The sequence below is a fragment of the Nematostella vectensis genome, chromosome 3, assembly GCF_932526225.1.
Source record: "Nematostella vectensis chromosome 3, jaNemVect1.1, whole genome shotgun sequence".
NCBI classification, from domain to species: domain Eukaryota; kingdom Metazoa; phylum Cnidaria; class Anthozoa; order Actiniaria; family Edwardsiidae; genus Nematostella; species Nematostella vectensis.
In genome coordinates, this window is record NC_064036.1 from 16,003,684 (window position 1) to 16,031,080 (window position 27,397).

General features: G+C 44.0%; 3 protein-coding genes across 3 annotated transcripts in view; 1 reads left to right on the plus strand and 2 right to left on the minus strand.

The window, feature by feature from the left end:
• Nucleotides 1-427: 427 nt before the first annotated feature.
• On the plus strand, nt 428-4,168 carry LOC5506719 (probable glycosyltransferase STELLO1). Its single transcript, XM_001627362.3, has 3 exons — nt 428-687; nt 1,831-2,207; nt 3,126-4,168. Exons 2-3 carry the CDS (start codon nt 1,864-1,866, stop codon nt 4,132-4,134), a joined length of 1,353 nt encoding a protein of 450 aa, XP_001627412.2. The 5' UTR covers nt 428-687; nt 1,831-1,863; the 3' UTR covers nt 4,135-4,168.
• A 481-nt stretch (nt 4,169-4,649) lies between these two features.
• On the minus strand, nt 4,650-9,420 carry LOC5506718. The gene is made up of 2 exons (XM_001627345.3): nt 9,220-9,420; nt 4,650-7,083 (listed from the first exon to the last, which is right to left on the minus strand). The coding sequence occupies exons 1-2, from the start codon at nt 9,309-9,311 to the stop codon at nt 4,767-4,769; spliced, it is 2,409 nt and encodes an 802-aa protein (XP_001627395.2). The 5' UTR covers nt 9,312-9,420; the 3' UTR covers nt 4,650-4,766.
• A 2,513-nt stretch (nt 9,421-11,933) lies between these two features.
• LOC5507167 (basement membrane-specific heparan sulfate proteoglycan core protein) overlaps nt 11,934-27,397 on the minus strand; it is a 70,841-nt gene continuing 55,377 nt past the window's right edge. The window contains exons 52-68 of the mRNA XM_048725035.1: nt 27,015-27,284; nt 23,457-23,747; nt 22,856-23,125; nt 22,136-22,417; nt 21,595-21,849; nt 20,863-21,123; nt 19,706-19,972; nt 17,777-18,037; nt 16,793-17,290; nt 16,450-16,713; nt 15,557-16,336; nt 15,112-15,187; nt 14,618-14,693; nt 14,481-14,545; nt 14,094-14,177; nt 13,758-13,861; nt 11,934-12,716 (exon numbers count right to left, since the gene is read on the minus strand). Of these exons, the coding sequence (XP_048580992.1) occupies nt 12,556-12,716; nt 13,758-13,861; nt 14,094-14,177; nt 14,481-14,545; nt 14,618-14,693; nt 15,112-15,187; nt 15,557-16,336; nt 16,450-16,713; nt 16,793-17,290; nt 17,777-18,037; nt 19,706-19,972; nt 20,863-21,123; nt 21,595-21,849; nt 22,136-22,417; nt 22,856-23,125; nt 23,457-23,747; nt 27,015-27,284 (4,265 nt within the window). The 3' untranslated portion in view covers nt 11,934-12,555. The remainder of the gene's footprint in view (nt 12,717-13,757; nt 13,862-14,093; nt 14,178-14,480; nt 14,546-14,617; nt 14,694-15,111; nt 15,188-15,556; nt 16,337-16,449; nt 16,714-16,792; nt 17,291-17,776; nt 18,038-19,705; nt 19,973-20,862; nt 21,124-21,594; nt 21,850-22,135; nt 22,418-22,855; nt 23,126-23,456; nt 23,748-27,014; nt 27,285-27,397) is intronic.

The window sequence follows — 27,397 nt, forward strand, 5'->3', positions numbered from 1 at the left end:
CCGGGCGTCATACGAAAACAAAATTTATCCTTTTATTGCTTGATAGCCGTCACACTAGCCTATGTTTACATAAGTTTTTAATTGTTGCGTGGCTGACTCTAAAACAGCTTTTTCAGTTTTTTTTTATAAAATATTTTTTTAAAAGCAGCTGCTAAATAATCCCCCGCTTTCAGATGCGATTTGTGCTACATTTGAAGTCTTTGAGGACTTGCTATACGCCAAGTTTTTTTAATAATGCTTTTAAAATTTAAGAGCTTTATCATTGAAAGCCGCTACAATGGCTAGCTACTAACCCTCTGGCGATCTGAGGTTTGCGTACATTTGAGGCCCTTCAAGGACTTACCTCCCACTTTCTTCTCCTTCTCTGTGTATCGCGCTACTTCCGGTAGCACGTGAGGGGCCCTGTGTATTGCGTTACATCCGGTAGCTAATACCTTTCTGCCATATTCATCGCCGATAAGGTCGGGACATAGCCGGGACGACACGGTCAGAAAGATCCTCGTTTAAACAATGTGAACTTATTCGGTCAAGCCATCTCCGCAGCCCAGAATATTTACGAAATAATTTTCAACATTACTGAAGCGCCGAGGCTGGAAAGTCAGTCAAATAATACCTCTAATTATTTCAACCCGTGGTTTTTGTTTAAACATAAACCTACATCAAAAAGAATGAAGCTACATTAAAAAGGTAAGATAATCACTGTAGCTTTAAGTAAGCTAGTTATATATTGCACGGATACTACAATAATTTTTATCTAAGCTCGAGATATCTTAATTTTCTTAATAACAATACATAATATATTCGAATAGACGCATATAAAAAGTCATGGCTACGGCAGCTTCTTTAATTTCCAATCAAACTACTTAAGATCTGTGATTTGACGACATTCTGATAACAGACTTTGTGACTGTTATATGACTCTCAACAAGCACAGCCTCTGCCCTGGGTACGCACTTGCATTTTAGCAATGAACTCCATTCGCTGTTTAGGTTTTATATAGAAAGAAAGGGTACCAGAGGTCACATTTGCCAATACTTTGGTCTTTAGGAGCGGGTACCCTGTGATACCCGTAGTTTCAGGTGCTTGTTGCCGGTGTTCGCGCGGGATTTCAATCAGAGTCTCTGATTGACAGATGTAAAATCCTCCAATTAAGCGTTTGGTGCATTTTTATCACAAGTTTACAAAGTTTGTCTCTAAAAGCTCCCTGAACATTTGTCAACATCGGTCCAATATCGGCCCATGGTTATAAATATTAATTCTTCTTCTAAAGGAAACCCTTCAAGGCTTACGATTGTATGATAACAATTACATATATGTCATTTTAAAAACTCAAGAGGAAAAGGGAGAGCGTTTTGAAAGTGCTTGTCTGAATTCATAAAATGCAAAACGATTGGATTTCTTCTTTGTGAAATTCCTTTCAAGAAGAAGACCGTTTCTAAGGAACGCCTACGAAAACTTAGCCTTTGTTTCTAAGATTTCATTATGAATTGAATGTTTTGAAATTTTCGACTCCTCATATAATATCAACTTTTTATAAACGCCTTATAGAATCGCTGTTTGTTGGTTAGAATACAAGGTAGCTATAGACTGGAATAGAAATATCTAAAAGGAGGAAGGGCGTATGCTGTGAATAAATTTATTTGTTCAGAGGATAGACATAAGAAAGACAACGTTCAATTTAGCATTTTATTAGTTTATTCTACCTCTAATAGGGGACGGCTTGTGGTTTCCAAGGTACGGGAAATCTCTTATGACAATTCAGCTTACGTGTTCGGTTCCGTTTCCCCCCCTTTTTTTTCAAGCTAACGATAACTAACTTGTTTTCCTCAGTACTTCCGAGAGCAATGGAACAGTCATAACACGATGACTGAAGCTATGACGAGGCTATCCTTAACGCGTACCGTCATTTTCACTGCGATTGTTTTACAAGTTTTTGTTTTTTATTACTTTTACACTTGCTCGGAGCATGTTTCCTCCAACGACTCCAACGCGCAATGGAAGCGCGTAAAACGTATACCAAGGCAAGCAACAGAAGTCAACTGGGAATCAGTGAAGAGAAACCAGGCACCACCTAAAGACGAAATGTACGATAAGTGGATTATTATAACTACGATAAACGAACCAACGGAAGATGTCAAGAAACTGGCGAGTATTGAAGGTTGGAAGGTGGTTGTCGTGGGGGATACGAAAACGCCATCGGGTTGGAGGTAAATTTCTGGAAACTGTGGAGGGAGCAAGTACCTATCTATTATGTCATTTAAACAGACGCACTGGTTTCTTATTTATTTCCGCTTAATTTGTTTTAAAAGCCTGAGACGTTTTCCCTTATTAAGCCCAGAGTTGTATTATTGAGTAATAAATACGAGAGTGTTTTTTTCAATTTTCACATAAAATCCAAATTATACGGAATCAGATATTTTTAAATATCTGATCTTTAAAAAAAAAAAGATCAAATTAGCTCAAAACCATAGTATCATGTTTCAATATGACAGCTAAAATTTTATGTTAGCTTTATACCTAGCTTCTATGACGGTATACTGGGGCTATAGTGTCTGTTACTTAGGCCGCGTTTTTATTGTCATTTTTATTATCAATGGACAATTTGTGATTACAGACATTTTCATTATGCTGCGAACTCTCTTCAAGAATTTTCAACTAATAAACCGCCTTTTGGCAATCCGTCATTCAAACTAACGGAATTAAATCTGGCGCATTATAATTAATCGCCTTGAAAAGACGTGGTGTAAATTCAAAACCATCTTAATGCCGCATTGTCACCAGTACTTCCGGAGGTCCGACGGAAACCTCAACCGTTAAAAAACAAAAGAATCTATTAGAATCCGAGATATTTAACAGGCCATCCGCTCTAAATTACCAATCACATCCTCGAAGAAACTTCCAATAGACACACTGCGTTCAATATTTTGAAATATTTTTCGCGTTTTCCGTTAAAAATCATCGGATATTGTTGGTAATCGACCGGAAGTAAACTGGTGACAATGCTATCTATTGAAGATCTAATTGAATGACGGAGGCCAGAAGATGATTATAGGCTGCTGAAAATCGTAGGCAATAGCTCGCAGAATGTCAATCGAGTTAATAAAAACGTTTTTACCATTTCACAGCCTTCCTAACTGCGTATTCCTAAGTGTGGAGAAGCAGAAAACACTTGGCTACCGCATCGTCGATCTGCTTCCATACAAGAGCTACGCTCGCAAAAACCTGGGTTACCTGTACGCCATCCATCATGGCGCCAAGTACATCTACGAGACAGATGACGACAATTCCCCGACATCCGGGCAAATTACTTTCTACGAGCAAACCACCGGGGAATTCTACGTCTATGCCACGAATAGACTCACGGTCAATCCTTATGCTCACTTCGGCCAGGTAACAATCTGGCCCAGGGGGTACCCTCTGGAGAATATTTCACTGCCTAACGAGAATACATTCCACAAGTGCAACAATGTTGAGCCCACGATCCAGCAAGGAGTTGTTGACGGAGACCCGGATGTTGATGCTATATTTAGGCTGACGCGAAAAGACGCTGACGTCAGAATTGATGTTAAGTTTGACTCATCGGCCCCGGCGGTGCTCTTACCGCCGCACACGATGGCACCTTTCAACTCCCAGAACACCTTCTTCATGCACAAAGGATTCTGGGGCTTACTGATACCAGTTACACCAACCTTCCGGGTCTGCGATATCTGGCGCGGTTACTGGGCTCAACGGTTGTTATGGGAAGTAAATGGCTACTTGTCATTTTTCCCGCCAAATGCAAAGCAGTACAGGAGTGCTCACAATTTTTTATTGGATTTTATAGAAGAGAAGGAACTGTACCATAAATCAGGAAAACTTGTCAAGTTTCTCACAGACTGGAAATCAGAAAAAGACCACTTCTTTAGTCGTATTTTAGATTTGAGTATAGCCATGGCCGAGGCCGAGTTCTGGGGAACTGAGGACGCACTGCTAACGGAGGCTTGGTTACATGATCTAATAAGCGTGGGCTATGAGCCCCCGAGACTGAAGCCCACCGTCCAGAGGTGTAGCGAGGAGGAGCCCGTCAAACTAGAGCCTAAGCACCAGGCTTCCTCGTACCTCGGCATCGGATCTAAACTCGTCGACATTCTGTAATCTTGACATCACTACAAATAAATGGGAGATGTGACGTTGCGTGCGATTATCGACGGTGTCAGATACTGCTTTAAATCATATAGGAAAACAAAAAAAATGTAGACGCTCTTGTATTCTTGTACCTTTCTTGCACGCGAAAGGAAAGTTTGAATTGACTTGATCGATAATGATCGGGAAGATGTTTTTTCCCCACAAGAAAAAGAAAATGCGAAAAGGAATGAGGGTAGATGGTGTCGATACACCTGGTATGAGGTAATCGCTAGTACAAATTGTGGCCTAAATGATTTTTCTGGGGCCATGAACAGGCCCTCATATAGAGCGGTATGGCGTTTGAAGAGATATTGCGGAAAATATCGTTTGTCTTGTTTTTTTTTTTCACTACCCCTACGTTTCCCGCATCAATGAAAAGTAAAATTCCACCGTAATCCAATAACAATTCCATCTTAGATTTTCCCCAATCTTAGCTTCCGGCCGAGTCATAAGTGGTGGATGCTAGCGTATACAACAACTCGACAAGTGTTTTATCTTAGGTATTTATTTTAGAAAAACAACGTTTTATATAGATATCCTATCTTTTACGCAAACTGTTGCTAACCACCCATAATTTGGTCCTAGTTAAATTGTGTAGGATATCAATTACTATTCTTTAAAAGCATAAAGGCAAGGTTGTCGTTCATACGTCTCTCTTGAATTAGTAGGGCCTTCGTCTTTCGTAATTCAACCTCGAGACCTAATCTTGATGTTCGCTCTTTCTCGAGCTCGGAAGACAGGCAGTGTACTCTGGCGCGAAGATCACTAAGCGATGAAAACAACGGGGAATTCCTCTGAATTTCTTGCTCACTCAAAAGCTTTCGTATGGCTTCACTTTTATCAGAAAGGTCAGGCGAGGAGTCGAGCGGCCTTTTGTTAGACGTCCTATCCATCAAATTACTACTCGCGAGTACATTATTCAGGCGCGCTTCCGCAAGAAGGCCTTTATCAGACTCGTTGTACATCAAATCCACGGGAACTCCCTCTAAGCTATCACCATCACTACTAGACGACCGTAGAGATTCTAGCAAAGCATTCCTAGAAATTCCAGTAATATTTCTTCCAGTTGTCTTATTGGCCAGCACCGCGCGAGCCAAGATCCCTGTTGGACAGATGGACACAGGAGGAGTACGGTCCGGTTTACTAGACGCAGGCAGCGATGGTTGCATACCCTCATTGATAGGGACGCCGGAAGGAGTCCTTGCTGTCTCAGGTGACCGGGTGAAGCGCGTCGCATTACCAGAGACTTTAAACCTCTGTTGTACAATCTGGTCCAAAGTCTCGTTGGCCTCCTTCAGATCCCCTGTAGGTAACTTAATACCAAACACATCTGGAGAAGTTTTAGAGCCCGTGACAAGAGTACGAGAGTCCGTCATCACTTTTGGCATCAGCGGTCTCTGTCCATTCATCGCCCACGTAACCCTCCCAGTGCTGTCACCATCGGGAGAAGCACTTGTGGTTCCCCGGGTAAGCACAGGTTGTGTTGCAGCGTTTGCTGGATTGTAGCTGCTACTTATCATGATCATCTTGACTGAATCTGAGAAGTCATACGTACTGGGTGAAGATCTGCTACGGAGGTATCCCATAGCTTGGGACGTCACCAGCGTCCCTTCTGATTGCCCTCCAGCACTTTGAGTCTCAGGATCGATGGATGCCATAGTCGCAGGCTGACCTACCATAATAGGGAGTGAGGCCTGCCTTGTGTACTGGGACAGGGTGGTGATGGTTTTACCGTGAATTGAACATAACGTAGACTGCGGTTTATCTGTTTGGGTGCAAATATCCTTTATTTCCACCCATTCTTCTCCTTCTGTTATTAAAGAAGCTGAGATTTCTGGCTTATTTTCGTCCTCCTGATGTGCAATGCTGGAAACAGACACGATGATAGGGTCGCACCTTACCGAGTCTAAATGCTTATCCATTTGGCTCGCAATGTTAGCTACGGCGTCTGTAGAGCTCGCTCGGCTTGAGGTGCAGGAAGAGGTACTATTACACGAACTTTCGGTCTCAGCTTTGCTACTTAATAGGGGTATACAGACTTTATTGATGTTATCAGGCTTGAGCAAGGACATTGAAAAATCCGCTACTTTTCCTTTCTTGTCCACACTGTCACAAGGGGGATGGTGTTCGTCTGTAACATCATTTCTTATGCCTAAATCTTTTCCATCGTTGTCCTTTGTCTCTTTTTCCAATTCCTCTTCCTCGAGGAACAAATCTTCGCAAGATTCTTCGCAAGAACTTGAAGGAGAGAAATCGTGGTAACTGGATTTATCAGAGGGTTTTTTAATGAAAAATGAAGAAGGTGCAAATATCTCCAAAGGTGGAGAGGGTGATCGTGTCGCATCCCTCGTAGTGTTATTATTGTCCAGCTCATTCCCAGATCCCTGAAGAATCTTTTTTCCACCTTGATCACAACTAGTTACCACATTCTTAGAGCACTCACTGACTCCAGTAGAATGTTCAATATTGGGCTCATCTTGGGGATTTTTCGACATCTTGGCAGTCTCTGCTTTCTTATAATCCTCAAAACTAGTGTAGACTTTTATCTCTTCCGGTTTGAGAACATCACCTTCTTCTGGGCATGACTCATTTATGAATTGGCTTTCCCGTTCCTCCTTAACAACAGCCGTGTTATCCAGGCATCTTCTTTTGTAACCATTCTCTTGTGACTCATAGAAATTGTAATCTTCATCAGAACTACGACCAGAGAGAGTATTTTCCGTCTGAGCCCCAGCAAATTGTATCCCCCAATACATGTACATGCGACCTCTTCGTACTCGCTCCACGTGTGGGTAGGCCATCTTCAGCAAATGCCATACATCACGGTAGCTCATCTTTCCCAAGTTTATGAGGACAAAATTGTAAAAGTCAGTCTTTCTCACACCTGAATTCTCATCCTTGACAAATCTTTGACGAATCCTAGAAATAAGAGAATGAGAGTTGGTAAGAATTTTTAATATATAAAGACTATCTAATATATACCAAAAACAAATTTGAACTTTATTTCAGATTACACTTTTTACTCTATGATTGGTCAACATTGCATTAATATTGAATGTGAAAATGCCATATGTCAACCAATTTGAGGGTACAATTTGTATACAATATTCTAAAAAGCATATAGGTAGCATGTAGAGAATTCATTTGTCATAGCCCACAGAGCTTCATGTGTATCAAATAAATAAGGAAATGAGCGTAAGTAAAATCAGATACCAGGATTCAGCCATTAATAAGTTACCCATGAACCACTGGGGGTTGCAATGTGTTGATTTCCTGGTGCCGCCTTATTTTAAATAGGTGCAGGGAAGGCGGCCCCACAACAAAAATTCAGGTGGTATTAAAAACACTCTTTATTCTCGCCAATTCTGGTGATTTGAGCATGTGGAATAGGCATTTGTAAGATAAGGTATGGTAGTTTTACAGTTTGTGTAATTTTTGTGCAGTTTCTTGGTTTTAAAATTAGTGTGGTTTACAGATGTTTTTATTTTACAATTTCTTATACAATTTCCTTAAATTTGGAACTTGTATTGCTCTCCTATTTAGTATATTGTTTTTAAAGGTTTTATGTTTTCCAGACCCCATCAACCCCCCCTTACTTATGCTGCAAAGAAAGTGTCTATATTGTACAAGCCTTTGGCAATATGAAAAAAATTCTTAACAGCAGGGTTCATTACAGAATATCCATTAGTAAATTTGAGGATTGGTTTATGCTAACATTGAAACAAATCGGTATGTGCTCACATATAATATTACTTTAAAATAATTCCAGTACCAATGGCAAATTTAACTGATTGTAAAACTGACAATAAAAAATACTATCCTATTTTAGGGTCCACAATGTTTGTTTTAATGCAAACTGTAATAAAAATGGCCTATACTAAGGAAAATGAGAAAAAGTTCTTTCATTTGAAAATCAAAAAAAGGATGTACAAAGAAAGGTTAAACAAATAAACTTTTTTAGATCAATATTTCAGTTCAATTCCTTCTACTCTAAGGCCCCTTAACAGGGATCCCTTGATTTGGTTAAATGTTTCTTTTTTGTTTTTATTTTTCTGAATTTAAATCAGTAGAATGTAGGTACAGCAGCGTAGAGAACACCGTTCTTCCAGGCACTTCTATTCATGCATTCTTAGTAAATTTCAGGCACGTACCCAGGATTTGCTGTTTGGGGGGGAAGGGGGCTGATTGGTGTGCGTATTCATAGGTATCATATTGAAAAAGGATTGCAGTATTTTGAAATACTTCAATAAGAAATAACCCTCTTTTCAGCAGTGCGCATCATATGCATACCCCTATGTATGCACATAATTGCTGTGGTATCAACCCCCTAGATGGTCCTCCATAATAGGTTGTTATGCCACGTTGCTGAGCTCTGACCAACAATAGAGCTAAGACCAGTGTTCAATCTTTTTTCGTGTTTTTTTTTTATTATTGACTGCCTATTACTTTTGAAATTAATCAATGAACTTACGATTTATTTATTTCATCCTTAAAAGTCGAAAGGCTATAAGCTTGCAGCTAACCTTTAATTGTCAACCTTTGAACCACACCCCAGGTTAAATATCAAAGTATATCATAAATTTGAATATTTTGATAGTAATTTTAAACGAATACAGTTACAAATGCTAATAAAGAAATAGATGCATTCCTTGTTTTACCTTAGCAACTCTTTGATTATATAAAAATAATCAAAGAGTTGCTAAGGTAAAACAAGGAATACATCTATTTCTTTATCAGAATTTGTAACTGTACTCATGCATTATAGACGTGATTTCTAGAAGTAAAGAATACATAATGATATGCATGCAAGTAAGGAAGCGGAGAGAATAATAAACTGAAGGTCAAATTGACCCTTTACTTGCGCGCAAATAGTTGCGCTAATTTTTGTATTTCAATGCGAAACTAGCGCTAAACAGTAAGGAATAAAACCAAATTGGTTTCAAACGTAACGCTTGAGTTTTATCAACGCTACAAACCAGAGCAACATTAGCCAGCTTTCTCAAATGAGAATAAAACGACGACAACAATGACGCACACGCACACAAACTCCCTTACCAAGAAACCTTGTTCTGAAGCCTGTCACAGTTAATCGCTCGTCTCTTTAAGGGATTTTCTTCAAATAAGGCCATATTCTCTATGTCAGTCATCTCTGAGCGTATTATTCGAAGGTTTCGGGGCGACTTTTCTTTCTTCTCCGACGAGCCTCCTTAGAAACGACGTGAATAACCCTAGAAATGGCTCTATGCAAATTTTTGTTATCACGGGCGATGACAGAATTTCGACCAATCACATCGCTGCGGTAACCATACGAACGTCATCCGCCTACTCGCTTAGACGGTTTCCTAGCAACGCATTAATCTAGCAATAATTCGGGTCTCGTGTTGCATAAATTATCTAATTCTCCCGCGAGAAGAACGTTTTTCATCTGTTATTTTTTTAAAGAATCGCACAGCGGAATGGTTGCCTTGTGACGTAGCTTGTTAAAGAAACTACAGTTTTTCTTTGTCTCCAGATCCATCGAGTAGTTCCAGGTCGTTGCTCAGAAACAAGTGTATTTATTTAATTTTATTGTTTCAGGCTTTTGACATTATGATACTTTTGGTGCAATAGTTGTCGTCGACAAGACACAAGAGTGGTTGCTATGCTCAAAAAATCAATGATACAGGGTCTGGATTGGGTTAACGGGCTAGCGACAAACGGCTTAAAAAGTAACTGACAAAACATGAAAATAACTAGTGACTAGCGACAAAAAATTATTTGCCCACTTCCGACATTTTATTATGACCGGTATTTTCAGTCTTTACTTCCATCGTCAATCTACTTAAAGCCGCATTGTCACCAGTTTACTTCCGGTCGATTACGTAACAATCTCTGATGATTTTTAACGGAAACTACGGAAAATATTTCAAAATTTTAAAAGCAGTTTGTCTTTTTGGAAGTTTCTTCGAGGATTTGACTGATAAATTAGAGCGGATGGCCCGTTTTATAGCGCGGATTCTAATAGATTCTTTTGTCTTTTGAAGGACCGGACCTCCGGTCCGTTTCCGGCGGACCTCCAGAAGTAAACTAGTGACAATGCGGCTTTAAATTCGGCCATTTCAGAATCTGCCCTATATGTATTTCCTGTTGCATCAACTTTTCAGTCAATAATTAACCCATAATTAATTTATTATCAATAAGCTATTAATTACTAATCAATCCTAAATAATGTTTAATCTTGTTTATACATGAAATCTGGTACAAAAGCGAATACTAGCTTTCCCTGCTAGCAGAGGCCTCTTTTCTCTCTATTTCGCTGTGCTGGCGTTCGCGAGGAAGAGACCTCTGCCATGGGTCGAAACTGTTGAGCATGCGTGAGCGTTAATAAGCGACCGACGTGCCAAAACCCGTACCATTGCGCGAAAGCTGTCAACATGCTAATATGCTTTGCATGGGTTTAGTCGGAAATCATGAATCAAACTCCGGTTAGTTCTCCTCTTCGAAAAAAGAAAACAACTGTTCAATTTCAATCACCTAAAACGTCACTAACAAGATTGAACAGCAAACGCAGCAAAGACGAGTTTTGTCTTGTTTGTGGGATTAATTTTAAGACATCTGGGCAGGTGAGTTTCTTCAATGTAAATATCGCACAGTTGGACTCGAAGAAAATGTTACAAAACTTTTTGGTAAACTTAGATCAGCTATTTCCAGAAGAATATGCAAAACCTGTAAACGGAAGATTGACTCGTTAGTCAAAAGAGAGAAAATTCTGAATTAAGATAAGGCATTGAATGGCTTCTTTTATAATTCGTCGCGTGATATTTCTATGGAGGACGCCGTTTCGAATGCGGGCTTATTATCCCGAAGCGGATACAGTATACGTTTCAAGCATGCGCTAGTCATTGTGGGCTCAAATAGTGGCCAGTAATTAATGAACAGAGCATGCGCTCTGGATCTCCCGTCCACGATCGTGGACGGCGGTTTGATCAAACGAACTTGCGAACCATGGCAGAGGTATCTTTTTCTCGCGAACTCCAGCCCAGCGAAATACAGAGAAAGGAGGCCTCTGCTAGCAGGGAAATACTAGCTTAGATTCACCGACTATCGACAAAGGCCGATAATTCTTACCGACAAATTATGGAAATTTTAACTGACTACCGACATGCAAACCCCCCATCCAGACCCTGATGACAGTGCCGAACTGTGAGCTATGTATGGCAAGATAATTTCATTCAGTGAAAAAAAGTTTTTCGTGGGGCGCGCAAAGTTGATTTTTGTGCGGAATCGACTTCGTCTTTCAATAATAACTTCCCCTCCCTTAAAACCGTTGCACACCTAGTTACGCCGCTAAATGTAATAGCTAAAGCAAAATGTAATCTTAACACGAAGTGTAATAAACTCTCAACGCGCTGAAATATTACATTTTGCGAACACGCCTGCCTCGTAAAACCAATAAATCGTTCTCTGCTCTTCCTCACGATGTCAGCGACTGGATACGGGATTGTCAATCAACAACCTACACTATAATTGACGATGCTCGGTTATAAGGCTTAGAATGAGGTTCGCGGCGCTCAAGATCCGAGAGATCGAAGAAAATAAACGCACGAAATTACACTTACAAGATGATTAGAGAACCATAAATTCTAGACTAAAAAGGTTGTGAGATTCCTCAGGCTAAATCCGTCCAACGGCGGGTAATTGATTAACCGTGGCCCACAAGGAATAGCCCTTTAGAGAACTGCTGTTGGCGTTCTCTCAGCATACATTATTAAAAACAGCTCCAACAAAGATAAGTAGAAAAAAAGCTTTATTTTTGATATTGCTATGCATGTCTTAATAAGAATAAAATATGTATCCTGTAGTTTAGCCTTATTTGTGAAGCAATTAGCGAGCAAGTGGCGAAAAGCACTGTTGGAACAGTAGAAGTCAATAAACATCAGCAAATTTATTTTGGCCTAGAACTATGGCATTTCTTGTAGTTTTGGCTTTCAAATGAGGTAAAAAAACACCTCTATGTGTGTGTGTGTGTGAGGGGGGGGGGAGTTTAAGTTTGAAAGAGCTTGGTCCGTTTTATAAAAGCCAATAATGTCTGAAACCTTACTTTTTTACAGCGCTTGAACTATACTTCTATCGCAAATATGTTGCATTTCCAAGCTATAACTGAAAAATCTACAAAAGCGCTTGGACTTAATAACGGAGAAGTTGTGACTGTGTATAAACAGAATGTAACAATGCGTAAACCTTATGGCAATATAATATATTCAATTCGGAAACTTGGGTTTGCAAAGAGTAAATTGCAATACTTTAAGCCCCAACTATAAAAAAATATCAACGTCACGCCTCATGGCTTAGCTCAGATGAGTTGCGTGACCAGTAACGCAATCTATTCACACGTGACTACATAGTCGAATGTCACGTCTCGTGACTGGCATCGCATTGCATCACGTTGTAGCCTTGAACGGCGTCCTCAAGCACGCGAAGTTTTCTATTCTGTAGATAGATGCCGCTGACACAGCCACGGAAGCTTGCTGCGTATTTTCCATACGTCAAGGTTTCTACGTCATCGCCGCCACCTGAACATGGTGAGATAAGAGAGTAAGTTAACAAAAGAATGGGAGGGGTGGAGGGAGGCAAGAGTTGGTGGGTTGTTTGGGAAACGCAAGAAAGTATAGCCCAGTGAGGGAAGAGGGATACCGTATTTACTCGAATAAGCGCCTCCCTCGAAAAAGCGCCCCCTTTGAACCAAAAGTATTAATAAGCGCCTCCCCCGAATAAGCGCCCCATTTGAACCAAAACTATTAATAAGCGCCTCCTCCGAATTAGCGCCCCCTTTGAACCAGAACCATTAATAAGCGCCTCCCCGAATAAGCGCCCCCTTTGAACCAAAACTATTAATACGCGCCTCCCCGAATAAGCGCCCCCTTTGAATCAAAACTATTAATAAGCGCCACCCCCGAATAAGCGCTCCCCTCCCCTCCCCTCCCCAGGATGTATGTAACTAAGTAAAATGACTATCATAATGTAGTTCTAAGAAAGCAAATATTTAATGGATGAAAATTTATTGAAAAAAGCTGTTTCACGTTGTAATAATGATATAAAGAAAAAAACTGATACATTTAAAACTGATATTAATGAATAAAAACACTTGGGCCTTTTGGTCGAAATTTGCCCTTTTAAATAAGCGCTTCCCTCGAATAAGCGCCCCGTCTGAGAGTCGAAAAATTTAATAAGCGCCGGGGCACTTATTCGAATAAATACGGTAAGCGGGGTAAGGGATTATGAGTGAGAGAGCAAAGGCATGTAGGTCAAAGGTATGGAGAGGAAAAAATGAGACGCAAGGGAATATGGGCGAGATTTAGAAAGGAATAATAAAAAAAACAAGGGCTGGTGGGTGAGCGATGTGGGAGAAAGAGTAGTTAGGCAAGCGCTTGTGGATAAAACACATGGAATGACTCGCAGGTGTATGTTGGTTGGTATGTTGGCGTAAAACGCAAACGCAAGGACGTGTTTGTGAGAGAAGTGCAAGCGGATAGACAAGGGGTCTAGGATAGAAGCCAAGGATTTAGCAAGAATTTGAATATTTTACTTTGGTAAGACAGTGGTGTCATATATACCTATAAATATGGGTCCAGGTGTATTCAAGCTTCTTGCGCCATTTTTAGATGTCCCATTAACGATTTCGTCGTCGTCAATTTGCAAGGCGCCATCTTGACTTCGCCTAGAAAACAAATCAGGTTATACTTAAAACGCTTAATTAACGCTTTAAAATTCGTATAAATCGAAAAAGCTCAAAGAAAATTGCCGGCTGGCAGTAACTTAAGATATCAAGGTATTGGCGGTAGCTTTATGGTTGACAACGGGCTATCTGTGGGTATGTAATCTGCTTGGTGCTTGAACACAATGAGACATATCAGACGACTGTCATTTCCCGCTATCAGCACTGTACTTACCTGAACACTTTGACGAAATGCCACTGACCATCATCAACACGGCGTCGGGACCGCAACACCGCAGGACCAGCCCCTAGCTCATAACTAGACAGAGGAAAGAGTGTCAGAATGGAGCTTGTACCGTACATAAACCGCGCTTTCTGCTTACGTAGCTAGTCAGGGGGACCCCCCTCCCCCCCTCTCTGGGTTGGATTCCAATCCAACTACCTGGGTTGGATTTTTCAAAAGACACATGAAAGCAAATGCCGCCTTTCTCTTAAAAAAATGCAAGGAAATCGCGACAAACGCGCCGTAGATTGTTTGTGAATCCTTACCAGCTTGACCCGTCTATGAGGAGTGATAAGTTGGACTCAACAGTGTTTTTACAAGATTTAACTGTATTCTTACCTGTATTCTAGGAATCCTCTCCTTATCCCAATAACGTTATAGTCCCCTTTAGACGCGCCAAGATTCTGAAAGAAATCATTTCAAATCTATTACACTTATTGCCTGACAAAACGCCGAAGTCAACATGTATAACATACTCGTCCTTGCCAGAATATCACGCCTTCTAAAGTGGTGGTTTTGATTGAGATCGTCATGGTTTCAGGTGCCAGAGGCCTATTACAAACAAGGAGTGTGATCGAGTCAAATAAAACTGGGAATATATACACCTATTAAAAAAACGTCAGTGCAAACGGCAAATGATGATTGACAAATGCACCGAAAACGACCGATGGATCCCAAATATTTGTTCCAAATTCAGAAAAATATAAAACAGGGGGGGGGAGAGGGGAGGGGGTCTCCAGAAGCCTAAGTTCTGAGGGGAGGGAGAGCCGAAACTCTCTGAAGGGTATCTGGGGCCGTGGGGCCGTAAAAATCCAGAGGGGAGGGGGTATAAATACTTATATCCTCAACCCCCCCCCCCCCCCCCCCCCGTGCAGATAAAAGATGCAATCAGTCATTGTCATTCGTCGTTCGCGCCGACAACGTTATTTAAAATACGTGTATATATATGAAGATGAACCAGTTTTCTTACTTGCGTCTCATGACACTTCCAGGGTATTGCACATAGCCGTCGCCCAAGAACGACATGGAGTCTTCAAGCTGGACGACTGCGGGGATAAGAATGCAATGAAGTCATTAGGTCGCGATTGCTAAAGTGTTAGCTCGCGGTGAGAATTAGTCTCTGGTCTGTGTCATGCGCCATTTTGTCATCCTAGCAATATACAAAAGTGCCATCGGCCGATTTGAGAACGCAATTTCGATATTTTCGGATGAAATTTGTAAAAAAACGTAAAAAAATTGTTTTAAGATTCTTAATATTTCGAAATTTCTTAAAACAAGTTGTCTTTCAATTTTGGGGAAAATAGGGTGTATCTAACAAGAGCTCTTGAAACAGGACATAAAAAAACGGATATTCAAACAAGAGATAAAAAAACTAGTGAGAAACGCTTAGGCAACTTTCACATAAAATAACTTACCACTCTCACATCTCTTTCCTGCATATCCCACAGGACAGTCACACACTCGTCCAGAGGGAGGGAAGGGAAGCCCCCCGTTCATACAAGTCCGGTTCTTGCCCGGGCCGACAAGCGGGAATTCACAGTTTTTACCAGTAAATCCATCCCCGCACGCGCACATATATCCGGTCTGTCCGCGAGGTATGCACGTGCCGTTGTTCACGCAAGGCTCGATTTGGCACGGCAAGAGACACTCAGTGCATTGTTCAATTCCTCGGTGCTTTACATACGAGTTAATCAAGTCTATTGGGTTATCATCAACAGCGACGTCTGATATACATCCCTTAAACCCTCGATTCACGCCGACCTTATCCGTGTCAATTGTCTCGAAGTTTAAGACTCCGCCGACGTATAGCGGTAAAGCTAGGTTCAAGCCGACAGAGCAGCAAGGCGCTTGACTTTTCACCGCTGGCTCTGAGTCCAATATCAGTGAACCATCGCGGCGATAGCGCTCTGCTACTACGGTATGCCACTGTCCGACTGTAATATTTTTTATACTCCGAATGACGGCGCGACCATACCCGAGATCATACCGGAACTCGACATTGCCTCCAACAATCGCTATTGACACAAAGTCGCCTCTGTTAGGGTGTAGCCGCTGACCATTGTACAGCAGGAGTCCGTCGCTTGCGTCGTTCGCCATAAAGCGCATGCTCAGTTTGATCTCTAGTAAGGCCCCTTGAATGCCTGGGAACGACATGAAGGATTTGACGTCGAACTGCGGTGTTTCGATAACAGAACCTGGAAGAGAAGACAGTTAAATTCCAAAATTAGAATTAGAGCGGACAGATAATAGATAATATCTGGATTGTGAAATGCATTGACCTGATTTACATCGCCTTCAAGCCACGTACCGTCTTGGCAACGGTCTCCCTTAAAGCCAACTGGGCAAAGACAGTCGAACCCAGTGTCCCCGCGATTGACACACCGGCCCTTGTTGCACACTCCAGGACTGCATCTTTCACCAACGCCCTCACAAGTGCGGCCCTTGTAACCTGGCCTACAATGGCACGTGAAGCCCACGTGATCACGTGTATCTGAGCACGTGCCAGCATTCTTGCAAGGTTTGGTTAAGCATGGCTCACAGTCAGTTACGCCGACCTTTTCCAGGGATTTGTCTGAAGAATACACACAAACGCAATAAGATTGACGTGCTACCCACGTAGCATTTGAAGAAGTTTAAAAGCTGTTACATACCAAACCTTATGGTGTTGTTATCGACTTTGATGTAGCTGATACAACCTATGAAGCCTCTATTGAACCCAGAGAATCTGTCAATCTTGCTGTAATTAGCCACGCCCCCAAGAAACATGTTCTGATTCAAGTTCAGACCGGTACTCTTGCCCTTGGACGACCCGCGTCGGACAGGTTGGCTGTCGACCTGTAGGGTCCCCTCCGACTCCTGTCTCGTCAGCACCACAGTGTACCACTGATACAGCGTCAGTTGCTGGTGACTTCGGATGATCGCCGGGCCTGCCGAACCTAAGTCGAAGCGGAACTCGGCAAAGCCGTCAGACATTCCGAAGGAGATGTAGTCTCCGACAGTGCCGTTTTCAATCTGGTCGTTGTAGATGATGATTCCGTCGGCGATTTCCGGAGAAAAGAAGATCTCGATGGTGAAGTTGAGCGTTTGTTTGGTCAAAGTAGGCAACACCATGTAGGAGCTAGGGCTTTGCTCGAAACGCGGCACGGTACCTAAAAAGAAAACATCCAGCATCAAGTATTAGGAGTTACTTTCCCACTTTAACAGCTTAATCACCAATTAGTGATATGAGTTACTGTACTAAATCTCAGGTGAGTGTGTCCTGAGCAAAATGTGTTTTTCTTTGTAGTTTACAAATTCTAGTGTTTAAAAGTTTGAGAAAAGGAATTTTCTCGTGCCGATCATACAAAAGCTTGCCTCTGTTTAAACCAATTGTTATTGTTAATTTTTTTTCAAACATGAAAATGGTAACACACATCCACACATGTGGTCGTACAACTGAGATATCTTTGGCCGGAGCGAAAATAGAAATTTAAATGCTCATTCTGCATTCTAATATGCCATCAAATACCTTCTAAAACGCGGGTTTCTCTAAATTGTACTGAAAGGTCGTGAAAAATACCATTATTTAGCGAATACCTACCCCAACTCCATTCCCTACTCTGTTCATGATCTAGGTCTGACAATTTTGTTTTCACCTTTTATCTTGATGGTAGCGAACCCCTCGGCAGTTCCTTCCTTGTTGGTGGCTCTGCAGATGTAGATCCCCGCGTCTTCATGTGTCACATTCATCAACTGCAAGCGCCCTCCTTTGATACTGTGCGTAACCGGAAGAGATCCGTTTAGCCGGCGCCACTGGGTTTCCGGTGCTGGTGAACCGCTGGCTATACAGGTTAGTTCCGCAGGCTCCCCTTCTTTGATTTTTACCACAGGAGGTGTAATGGTGACTTTTGGTGCGACTAGAAGATTCAAGATTGAGCTCAAAATGAACGGTTTCAATATCAAAATTACCGACATCGTCATCATCATTATTGTCATTATTACTATATTACGATTACTACAATTATCATAACCACCACCACCATCATCATCATAGTCTTTATCATCATAATAACCAAATCTTTATCATCATCAATAACCAAAATAATCACCGCCACTGCCGCCACCACCACCACATCGTTATAATCATCATAACCGTTATAACCATCACTATCTTCAATCAGGATTAATACAATAATCACCTTCTCCACCACCGCCATCACCGTCGTCATCGTTTTTATCATCATTAGCGTTATCATCGACATGGTCATCATTATCATCATCATCACTTCCCTTAATCACAATTACCACGATATCCAGTATCACCACCACCACCATCATCATTTTTATCATAATTTAAATTTTTTCAACATGGTTCATCATCATCATCACCACGCTAAATCACGATTACCACAATATTCAGCATCACCACCATCATCATTTTTATCATCATTTAGCACTATCATCAACAGTCATAATCATTAACATCATCGTCATCATCATGAACTTTAGTCACGATCACCACAAAATTCCGCATCACCACCTTTATCAGCAGCGTACCCAGAATTGGCTGAGGAGGGGGGGGGGGGGGGGGGGGGGCTGCGCAGTCATAGGTATCATATGAAAAAAGCATAGAATTCGAAGATTCCTTAATAAGAAATGACCCACTTTTGGCCGCCAAAGGGGAATGCGCCTGTTTATCACCATCTCTCACCATATCACCATCGCTCACCATATCACCATCACTTATCATCACTCACCATAACACCATTGCTCACCATCACTCATCATCACTCACCATATCACCATCACTCACCATATCACCATCACTCAGGGTCACTCACCATATCACCATCACTCATCATCACTCACTATATCACCATCACTCACCATATCACTATCACTCACCATACATATCACCATCGCTCATCATCACTCACCATATCACCATCACTCACCATATCACCATCACTCACCATATCACCATCACTCACCATATCACCATCACTCACCATATCACCATCACTCAGGGTCACTCACAATATCACCATCACTCACAATCACTCCCCATATCACCATCACTCACCATATCACCATCACTCACCATACATATCACCATCGCTCATCATCACTCACCATATCACCATCACTCACCATATCACCATCACTCACAATATTACTATCACTTACCATATCACCATCACTCACGATCACTCACCATATCACGATCACTCACCATATCACCATCACTCACCATATCACCATCACTCACCATATCACCATCACTCACCATATCACCATCGCTCATCATATCACCATCACTCACCATATCACCACTCACCATATCACCATCACTCATCATATCACCATCACTCACCATCACTTACCATATCACCTTCACTCATCATCACTCGCCATATCACAGTCACTCATCATCACTCAACATCACTCATCATCACTCACCATCACTCACCATATCATCACCCACAATCACTCACCATATCACCATCACTCACTGTATCATCAGCACTCACTATATCACCATCACTCACCATATCACCATCACTCACTATATCATCATCACTCACCTTGTACAAAAACAACAATCTGCGACTGCACCGATCCCACAGTGTTAGTCACCGTACATCGGTATGCTCCCCCAAACGAGCTCTTTGCGTTAGTGATGTGCAAAAGACCCTCTTCCACGACAATGCCGATCGGCAGGGACCCCTCCACAGGATTCCACTGAATAGACGGCTTTGGGATCCCTGTGCCTATGCACTCCAAAGTCAGGTTACCCCCCACGGGAACAGTTTTGACCGATGTACCGTCAACTATCGTCACGCTGGGAAGATCTACGGGAAATGATATAAATCAACTTGATGCTCTCAAAGAAACACAGGGGTTGTTATAATACGAGTTTACACTACAACTAGATATTTAATTTATGATGTGGTAATGCAACTTCAAAGACGTGAGTGGTCACCAATTATCCCTGACTATGGGAGCTCATAAGTAATTCGCTTGACTAAAAGTGGAAATTGGATAACACATAAATAACACAAATGACTTCTCTAAAATATAGGTTATTCCTATATTTCATTTGTTTCCATTTCCTTCATATCGTGACTACTTTACCAGGGCATATCGTGACTGCCTTACAAGAGCATATCGTGACTGCCTTACAAGAGCATAACGTGACTGCCTTACAAGGGTATATCGTGATTGCCTTACAAGAGCATATCGTGACTGCCTTACAAGGGCATATCGTGACTGCCTTACAAGGGCATATCGTGACTGCCGTGCAAGGGCATATCGTGACTGCCTTACAAGGGCATATCGTGACTGCCGTATTAGGGCATATCGTGACTGCCTTACAAGAGCATATCGTGACTGCCGTACAAGGGCATATCGTGACTGCCTTACAAGGGCATATCGTGACTGCCTTACAAGGGCATATCGTGACTGCCGTACAAGGGCATATCGTGACTACTTTACCAGGGCATATCGTGACTGCCTTACAAGGGCATATCGTGACTGCCGTACAAGGGCATATCGCGACTGCCTTACAAGGGTATATAGTGACTGCCTTACAAGGGCATATCGTGATTGCCTTACAAGGGCATATCGTGACTGCCTTACAAGGGCATATCGTGACTGCCTTACAAGGGCATATCGTGACTGCCGTACAAGAGCATATCGTGACTGCCGTACAAGGGCGTGCCTCCTGAACACGCTGTCTTACCTTCTATAGTAAGCGAGATATCTCTCTGGGCATACCCAGCAGCGTTTGCGGCCGTGCACATGTATCTCCCTTGGTCAACCGCTGACAGGTCATAGATAGTGAGCCTGCCTTGGTCGACCACGTGATTATCAGGTAGGTTATTGTTTTCTTTTGTCCAGGTGTAGACGGGCTCCGGAATACCTGTGGCGTTGCAGGTGAAGGTCACGTTGGAGCCAATGGAAGCCACGTGACTGACAGGAGAGACGTCAGCCTCTGGCGCGACTGAAATACAAGAGAGGTGGGACAGTTCACAAGGTGAGCCGCTTGATAGAGGAAGAAAGCAACTAAGTATCGAGTGCTGCCCATCTAAGTAACGAGTGCCGTTTAATAGAGTTTCGACTGAATATTGGAAAAAATAATCAAGTTATTTAACTGGGGTTACATATGGACAACCTATGTGTGCGCAGTCGAAATGTCTTGATGCATTAGCAATAATAAAACCTGAATCAGACTAGCAATATAACGATATAACGTAAGTACTCACGCAATATATCAATACCGAATTATGTCAATAATTTTTCTTAATTAGCACCTTTTTACAAGTTCACGATTTCCAATATTTCGCACCAAAGATCATAGAGCGAGACCACACCGGCACCGGCCACGGAGGTAGAAGTAATAAACAAACACAAAGGCAGATCATGTCTTTTTGTATCGTTATATGTCGATAGTGCGCATCCGCCTTGAACTTACCAAGCACGGTCACCATAGCAAAGCCTTCATCAGAGCCGGCAATATTACTAGCGTGACAGCGGTATTTGCCGGTATCTTGAATGATGGCCTCCTGTACGATCAACACTCCGCCCACGACTACCGAGCTATTGGAGATGGTACCGTTCACTTTGCTCCATGTCAGGGGGAGGGGTGGGTTGGAAACGCAGAAGAGTCTGAATGGACGGCCGAGATTGATTGACACTTGCTGAGGGCTGACTGCGACATCGGGTGGGACTACAAGATGAATGCATCGTAAGATAGAACAATAATCCCAACACAGCAGATAGACGAGCAGGCGCATAGATATGTGGACAGAAATCTCAGCGTACAGACGGGGCGCATAAGCTCGCGGACAGACAGATAGACAAGATGGAAGGACAGAAACTCGGCAGGCAGATAGACAGACGGCTGAACAAAAAGCACAGCAGAGAGACAGATCGACGAAGGCGTCCACTCAAGCAAGCTATACTGAAATGAGATGTGTACATATTGTAAATAAATGGATAAATAACACACTTACCTATGACCTCCAGCTTGGCGAGCACTCTCTCAGACCCCTCACTGTTCGTCGCAATACATTCGTACTCCCCGGAATCATCTGCGCCTACAGACTCGATGGTCATCAGTCCCTTATCTGATGTCATTGCCGTCTCTGGCATTTTTGCACCCAATCTTTCCCAGACGAGCTGAGGAGTAGGTACACCCGAAGCAGTGCAGTTAAACGTCGCTGTGTTGCCCTTGACGACCTTCTGATTGACAGGCTGTACGGAAACGTTGTTAGGTCTTGTAACATTTGGGACAACTGGATAAAAGAAAAACAAATAAACAGATATTCGTGTTCATGTGTAATCCCGACGATCAACGTGGTATTTTGAGAACAGAAAACGTTTGTGGTGAAGATAGCCCATTCCCCCCCCCCCCCCCCCCCAAAAAAAAAAAACAGGACAATTTAAATAATGATTCGGATGGAATCAGGGCTCGGTGAATGGAGTTACACAGATGGTTCTGAGTCAAAGAATGCAAATTAGCCACATTCGTGAGTTGACGATCTACTTGCAAGCAGTCTTTCAAATAGCAGCCCACCTTTGACGTCTGATACTTTATTTACGATCTTTGATTAAAAGTATCTCTGCTACTCACTATAATAAGCCGATGGAAATGGGTGCTTTTCGTGTCTTAGTACTGATAGAGTGTTCAAAACGGCGGCCTGACTATCCTTCTTCGATAGTAACAAACTTACCGAACAACTGCACAACTTCTTCTGCCGTGCCAAGGTTATTCTTTGCCATGCATCGGTACCGACCCTCGTATGGTGACGTCACATTCTCTATCACGATCTTAAGAACTCCCTGTGCTACTTTGACCAGAGAGGGACTGAGTCCTGTCCTATTGGGAACTATCCACTCAATGGAAGGCACAGGGTATCCGGTGACAGTGCAGAGTAACTCCACTTGGCGCCCGGTGGCGACGTAGTGTTGCCTAGACGGCGAGACGGTAACTTGTGGTTCAGCTGCAAACGTGTCGTCATATGGAGACATTGTGTATTACGGTCATCTATCGTTATAGTTTAGTCCTATGGAAAATCCCCCTCAACAAGGGGACATTTCTCATCCTCAACCCCCCACCCTTTTTAGAGAAGGCAAGAAACAAAGAGTGTCATACAGTCCCCCCCTCCCCTAGTTGCAGATACGATCTGCAAGTATATTCGGAGAGTCTATATAGCGGGAACGACTGTAAGTAGGCAACAAAAAGATGCAGGCGTTCTTGTTGATTCGGGTTTGCGCAAATATTGATTTTTGATAGAAATAAATAAAAATAGAAAAAACCAGCACTGCACAAACCTTTCACGTTCAGAACCGCAATGGCTTCTGCTGTACCCAGTAGGTTGGTGGCCCGGCATGCATAGCGGCCGCTGTCACTATCAAAGGCGTGTGGGATCTTGAGAACATTGCCCTCGATGACATGCGCAGTTGAGTTATCCTGAGTGTTGTTGATTGGCTGACCGTCACGTGACCATGTGATGAAAGGTGGAGGCATCCCGGCATTCACCGCGCACCGAAACACGACGGTCTCGCCCCCCGCGACGGTCTGCTGCGGTGAAGGTTGAATGGATACCACGGGGAACACATTTTCTGAAAGTACAAAGTTGGGTACATTTACAACTATAAGGTCAAGCATTCCACAGGTATTCCGAGGTAGACTCCACTAGATATCAGTTACCTGCACCATGATGGATTGTGATGGATCACACTTCAAGATCCTGTGGATATTTATGTAGTTATCGGCAGCATTCATACGAAAAAGTACTGCTGGATAAATGCTGTCAAGTCAAACCCTCACAGGAGCTCAGGCGCGTGCTCAGGGAGGGGGGGCACAGGTACATAGGTGCGTAGGGTGCCCGCACATGTCTGCGCACCCCCAGGCTATATGATATCTATGTCTGCGCACCCCCTTTGGCCATATGATATCTATGTCTGCGCACCCCCTTGGCCATATGATATCTATGTCTGCGCACCCCCCCCCCTCGGTCATATAACACATATGTCTGCACACCCCCTCGGCCATATGATACCTATGTCTGCGCACCCCCTTGGCCATATGATACCTATGTCTGCACATCCCCTCGGCCATATGATACCTATGTCTGCGCACCCCCTGGCCATATGATATCTATGTCTGCGCACCCCCTTGGCCATATGATACCTATGTCTGCGCACCCCCTCGGCCATATGATACCTATGTCTGCGCACCCCCTTGGCCATATGATATCTATGTCTGCGCACCCCCTCGGCCATATGATACCTATGTCTGTGCACCCTTCCTCGGTCATATAATACCTATGTCTGTGCACCCCCCAAGCTATATGATATCTATGTCTGCGCACCCCCTCGGCCATATGATACCTATGTCTGCGCACCCCCTTGGCCATGTGATATCTATGTCTGCGCACCCCCCCCTTGGCCATATGATATCTATGTCTGCGCACCCCCTTGGCCATATGATACCTATGTCTGCGCACCCCCCAGGCTATATGATATCTATGTCTGTGCACCCCCCCGGCCATATAATACCTATGTCTGCGCACCCCCTTGGCCATGTGATATCTATGTCTGCACACCCCCTTGGCCATATGATACCTATGTCTGCGCACCCCCCCTCGGTCATATAATACCTATGTCTGCGCACCCCCCAGGCTATATAATATCTATGTCTGCGCACCCCCCTGGCCATATGATACCTATATCTGCGCACCCCCCCGGCCATATAATATCTGTCTGCGCACCCCCCTCGGTCATATAATACCTATGTCTGTGCACCCCCCTCGGCCATGTGATACCTATGTCTGCGCACCCCCTTGGTCATATGATACCTATGTCTGCGCACCCCCCCTCGGTCATATAATACCTATGTCTGCGCACCCCCTCGGCCAATCCTGAGAACGCACCTGGAGCTACCTAATGAGGCGTGCCGTAACCATACCCGGTATATCACCCGCACATGTCTGCGCACCCCCCTTGGCCATATAATATCTATGTCTGCGCACCCCCCTCGGTCATATAATACCTATGTCTGTGCATCCCCCTCGGCCATGTGATACCTATGTCTGCGCACCCCCTTGGCCATATGATACCTATGTCTGCGCACCCCCCCTCGGTCATATAATACCTATGTCTGCGCACCCCCTCGGCCAATCCTGAGAACGCACCTGGAGCTACCTAATGAGGCATGCCGTAACCATACCCGGTATATCACATTCACTGCCGTCCCTTCCTCTTGCTGTCTCCTATAACTTTCCCACCTTTCCCAACTCCCCTCACCCCACCCTTACTTACTTATGACCTCCAGTACACTGGTCACCTGTTGTACGCCCTCCCCTCCCCTCCTTTCTTCACCGTTACTTACTGATGACCTCCAGTACACTGGTCGCCTGTTGTACGCCCTCCCCTCCCCTCCCCTCCTCTCCCCACCCTTACTTACTCATGACCTCTAGTACACTGGACGCCTGTTGTACGCCCTCCCCTCCCCTCCTCTTCCCACCCTTACTTACTTATGACCTCTAGTACACTGGTCGCCTGTTGTACGCCCTCCCCTCCCCTCCCTCATCTCCTTTCCCCAACCCTTGCTTACTTATGACCTCCAGTAAACTGGTCGCCTGTTGTACGCCCTCCCCTCCCCTCCTCTTCCCACCCTTACTTACTTATGACCTCCAGTACACTGGTCGCCTGTTGTACGCCCTCCCCTCCCCTCCTCTTCCCACCCTTACTTACTTATGACCTCCAGTACACTGGTCGCCTGTTGTACGCCCTCCCCTCCCCTCATCTCCTTTCCCCACCCTTGCTTACTTATGACCTCCAGTACACTGGTCGCCTGTTGTACGCCCTCCCCTCCCCTCCCCTCATCTCCTTTCCCCCACCCTTGCTTACTTATGACCTCCAGTACACTGGTCGCCTGTTGTACGCCCTCCCCTCCCCTCCCCTCCTCTCCCCACCCTTACTTACTTATGACCTCCAGTACACTGGTCGCTTGTTGTACGCCCTCCCCTCCCCTCCTCTCCCCACCCTTACTTACTTATGATCTCCAGTACACTGGTCGCCTGTTGTACGCCCTCCCCTCCCCTCCTCTCCCCACCCTTACTTACTTATGACCTCCAGTACACTGGTCGCTTGTTGTACGCCCTCCCCTCCCCTCCTCTTCCAACCCTTACTTACTTATGACCTCTAGTACACTGGTCGCCTGTTGTACGCCCTCCCCTCCTCTTCCCACCCTTACTTACTTATGACCTCTAGTACACTGGTCGCCTGTTGTACGCCCTCCCCTCCCCTCCTCTTACCACCCTTACTTACTTATGACCTCTAGTACACTGGTCGCCTGTTGTACGCCCTCCCCTCCTCTTCCCACCCTTACTTACTTATGACCTCCAGTACACTGGTCGCCTGTTGTACGCCCTCCCCTCCCCTCCTCTCCCCACCCTTACTTACTTATGACCTCCAGTACACTGGTCGCTTGTTGTACGCCCTCCCCTCCCCTCCTCTTCCAACCCTTACTTACTTATGACCTCTAGTACACTGGTCGCTTGTTGCACGCCCTCCCCTCCCCTCCTCTTCCAACCCTTACTTACTTATGACCTCTAGTACACTGGTCGCTTGTTGTACGCCCTCCCCTCCCCTCCTCTTCCAACCCTTACTTACTTATGACCTCTAGTACACTGGTCGCCTGTTGTACGCCCTCCCCTCCCCTCCTCTCCCCACCCTTACTTACTTATGACCTCTAGTACACTGGTCGCCTGTTGTACGCCCTCCCCTCCCCTCCTCTCCCCACCCTTACTTACTTATGACCTCCAGTACACTGGTCGCCTGTTGTACGCCCTCCCCTCCCCTCCTCTTCCCACCCTTACTTACTTATGACCTCTAGTACACTGGTCGCCTGTTGTACGCCCTTCTTATTCTGCACGATGCAGACATACATCCCCTCGTCTTGCTCTGTCACATTCACAATCCCTAATTGGTTGGTTTGAATCACGTGATTGGAGTTCAGGACGCCTCCGACACGGTTCCATTTCAGGGAAGGTTTTGGAACCCCTGTGGTTTTACATGTGATTATGGCCATGGCACCCTCGTGTACTCGCTGGGACTTCGGGTCCGCTTGGGCGGTCGGTGGAACGGACGTATCTGTAGGAAGGGAGATGATCCCCTTACACTTGTGTAATCTCGATTTTAGGGAGGTTAAATTGTACGTAGATGATCTATAAATATCGTTCATTGAACCAGTTCTAGCTGTGGAA

Coding starts and splice junctions, on each gene's coding strand:
- LOC5506718 (XM_001627345.3), bottom strand. CDS start 9,311: ATGACTGACATAGAGAATATGGCCTTATTTGAAGAAAATCCCTTAAAG. Junction 7,084..9,219: donor CTTCAGAACAAGGTTTCTTG/GTAAGGGAGTTT, acceptor TCTTATTTCTAG/GATTCGTCAAAGATTTGTCA.
- LOC5506719 (XM_001627362.3), top strand. CDS start 1,864: ATGACTGAAGCTATGACGAGGCTATCCTTAACGCGTACCGTCATTTTC. Junction 2,208..3,125: donor AAAACGCCATCGGGTTGGAG/GTAAATTTCTGG, acceptor ACCATTTCACAG/CCTTCCTAACTGCGTATTCC.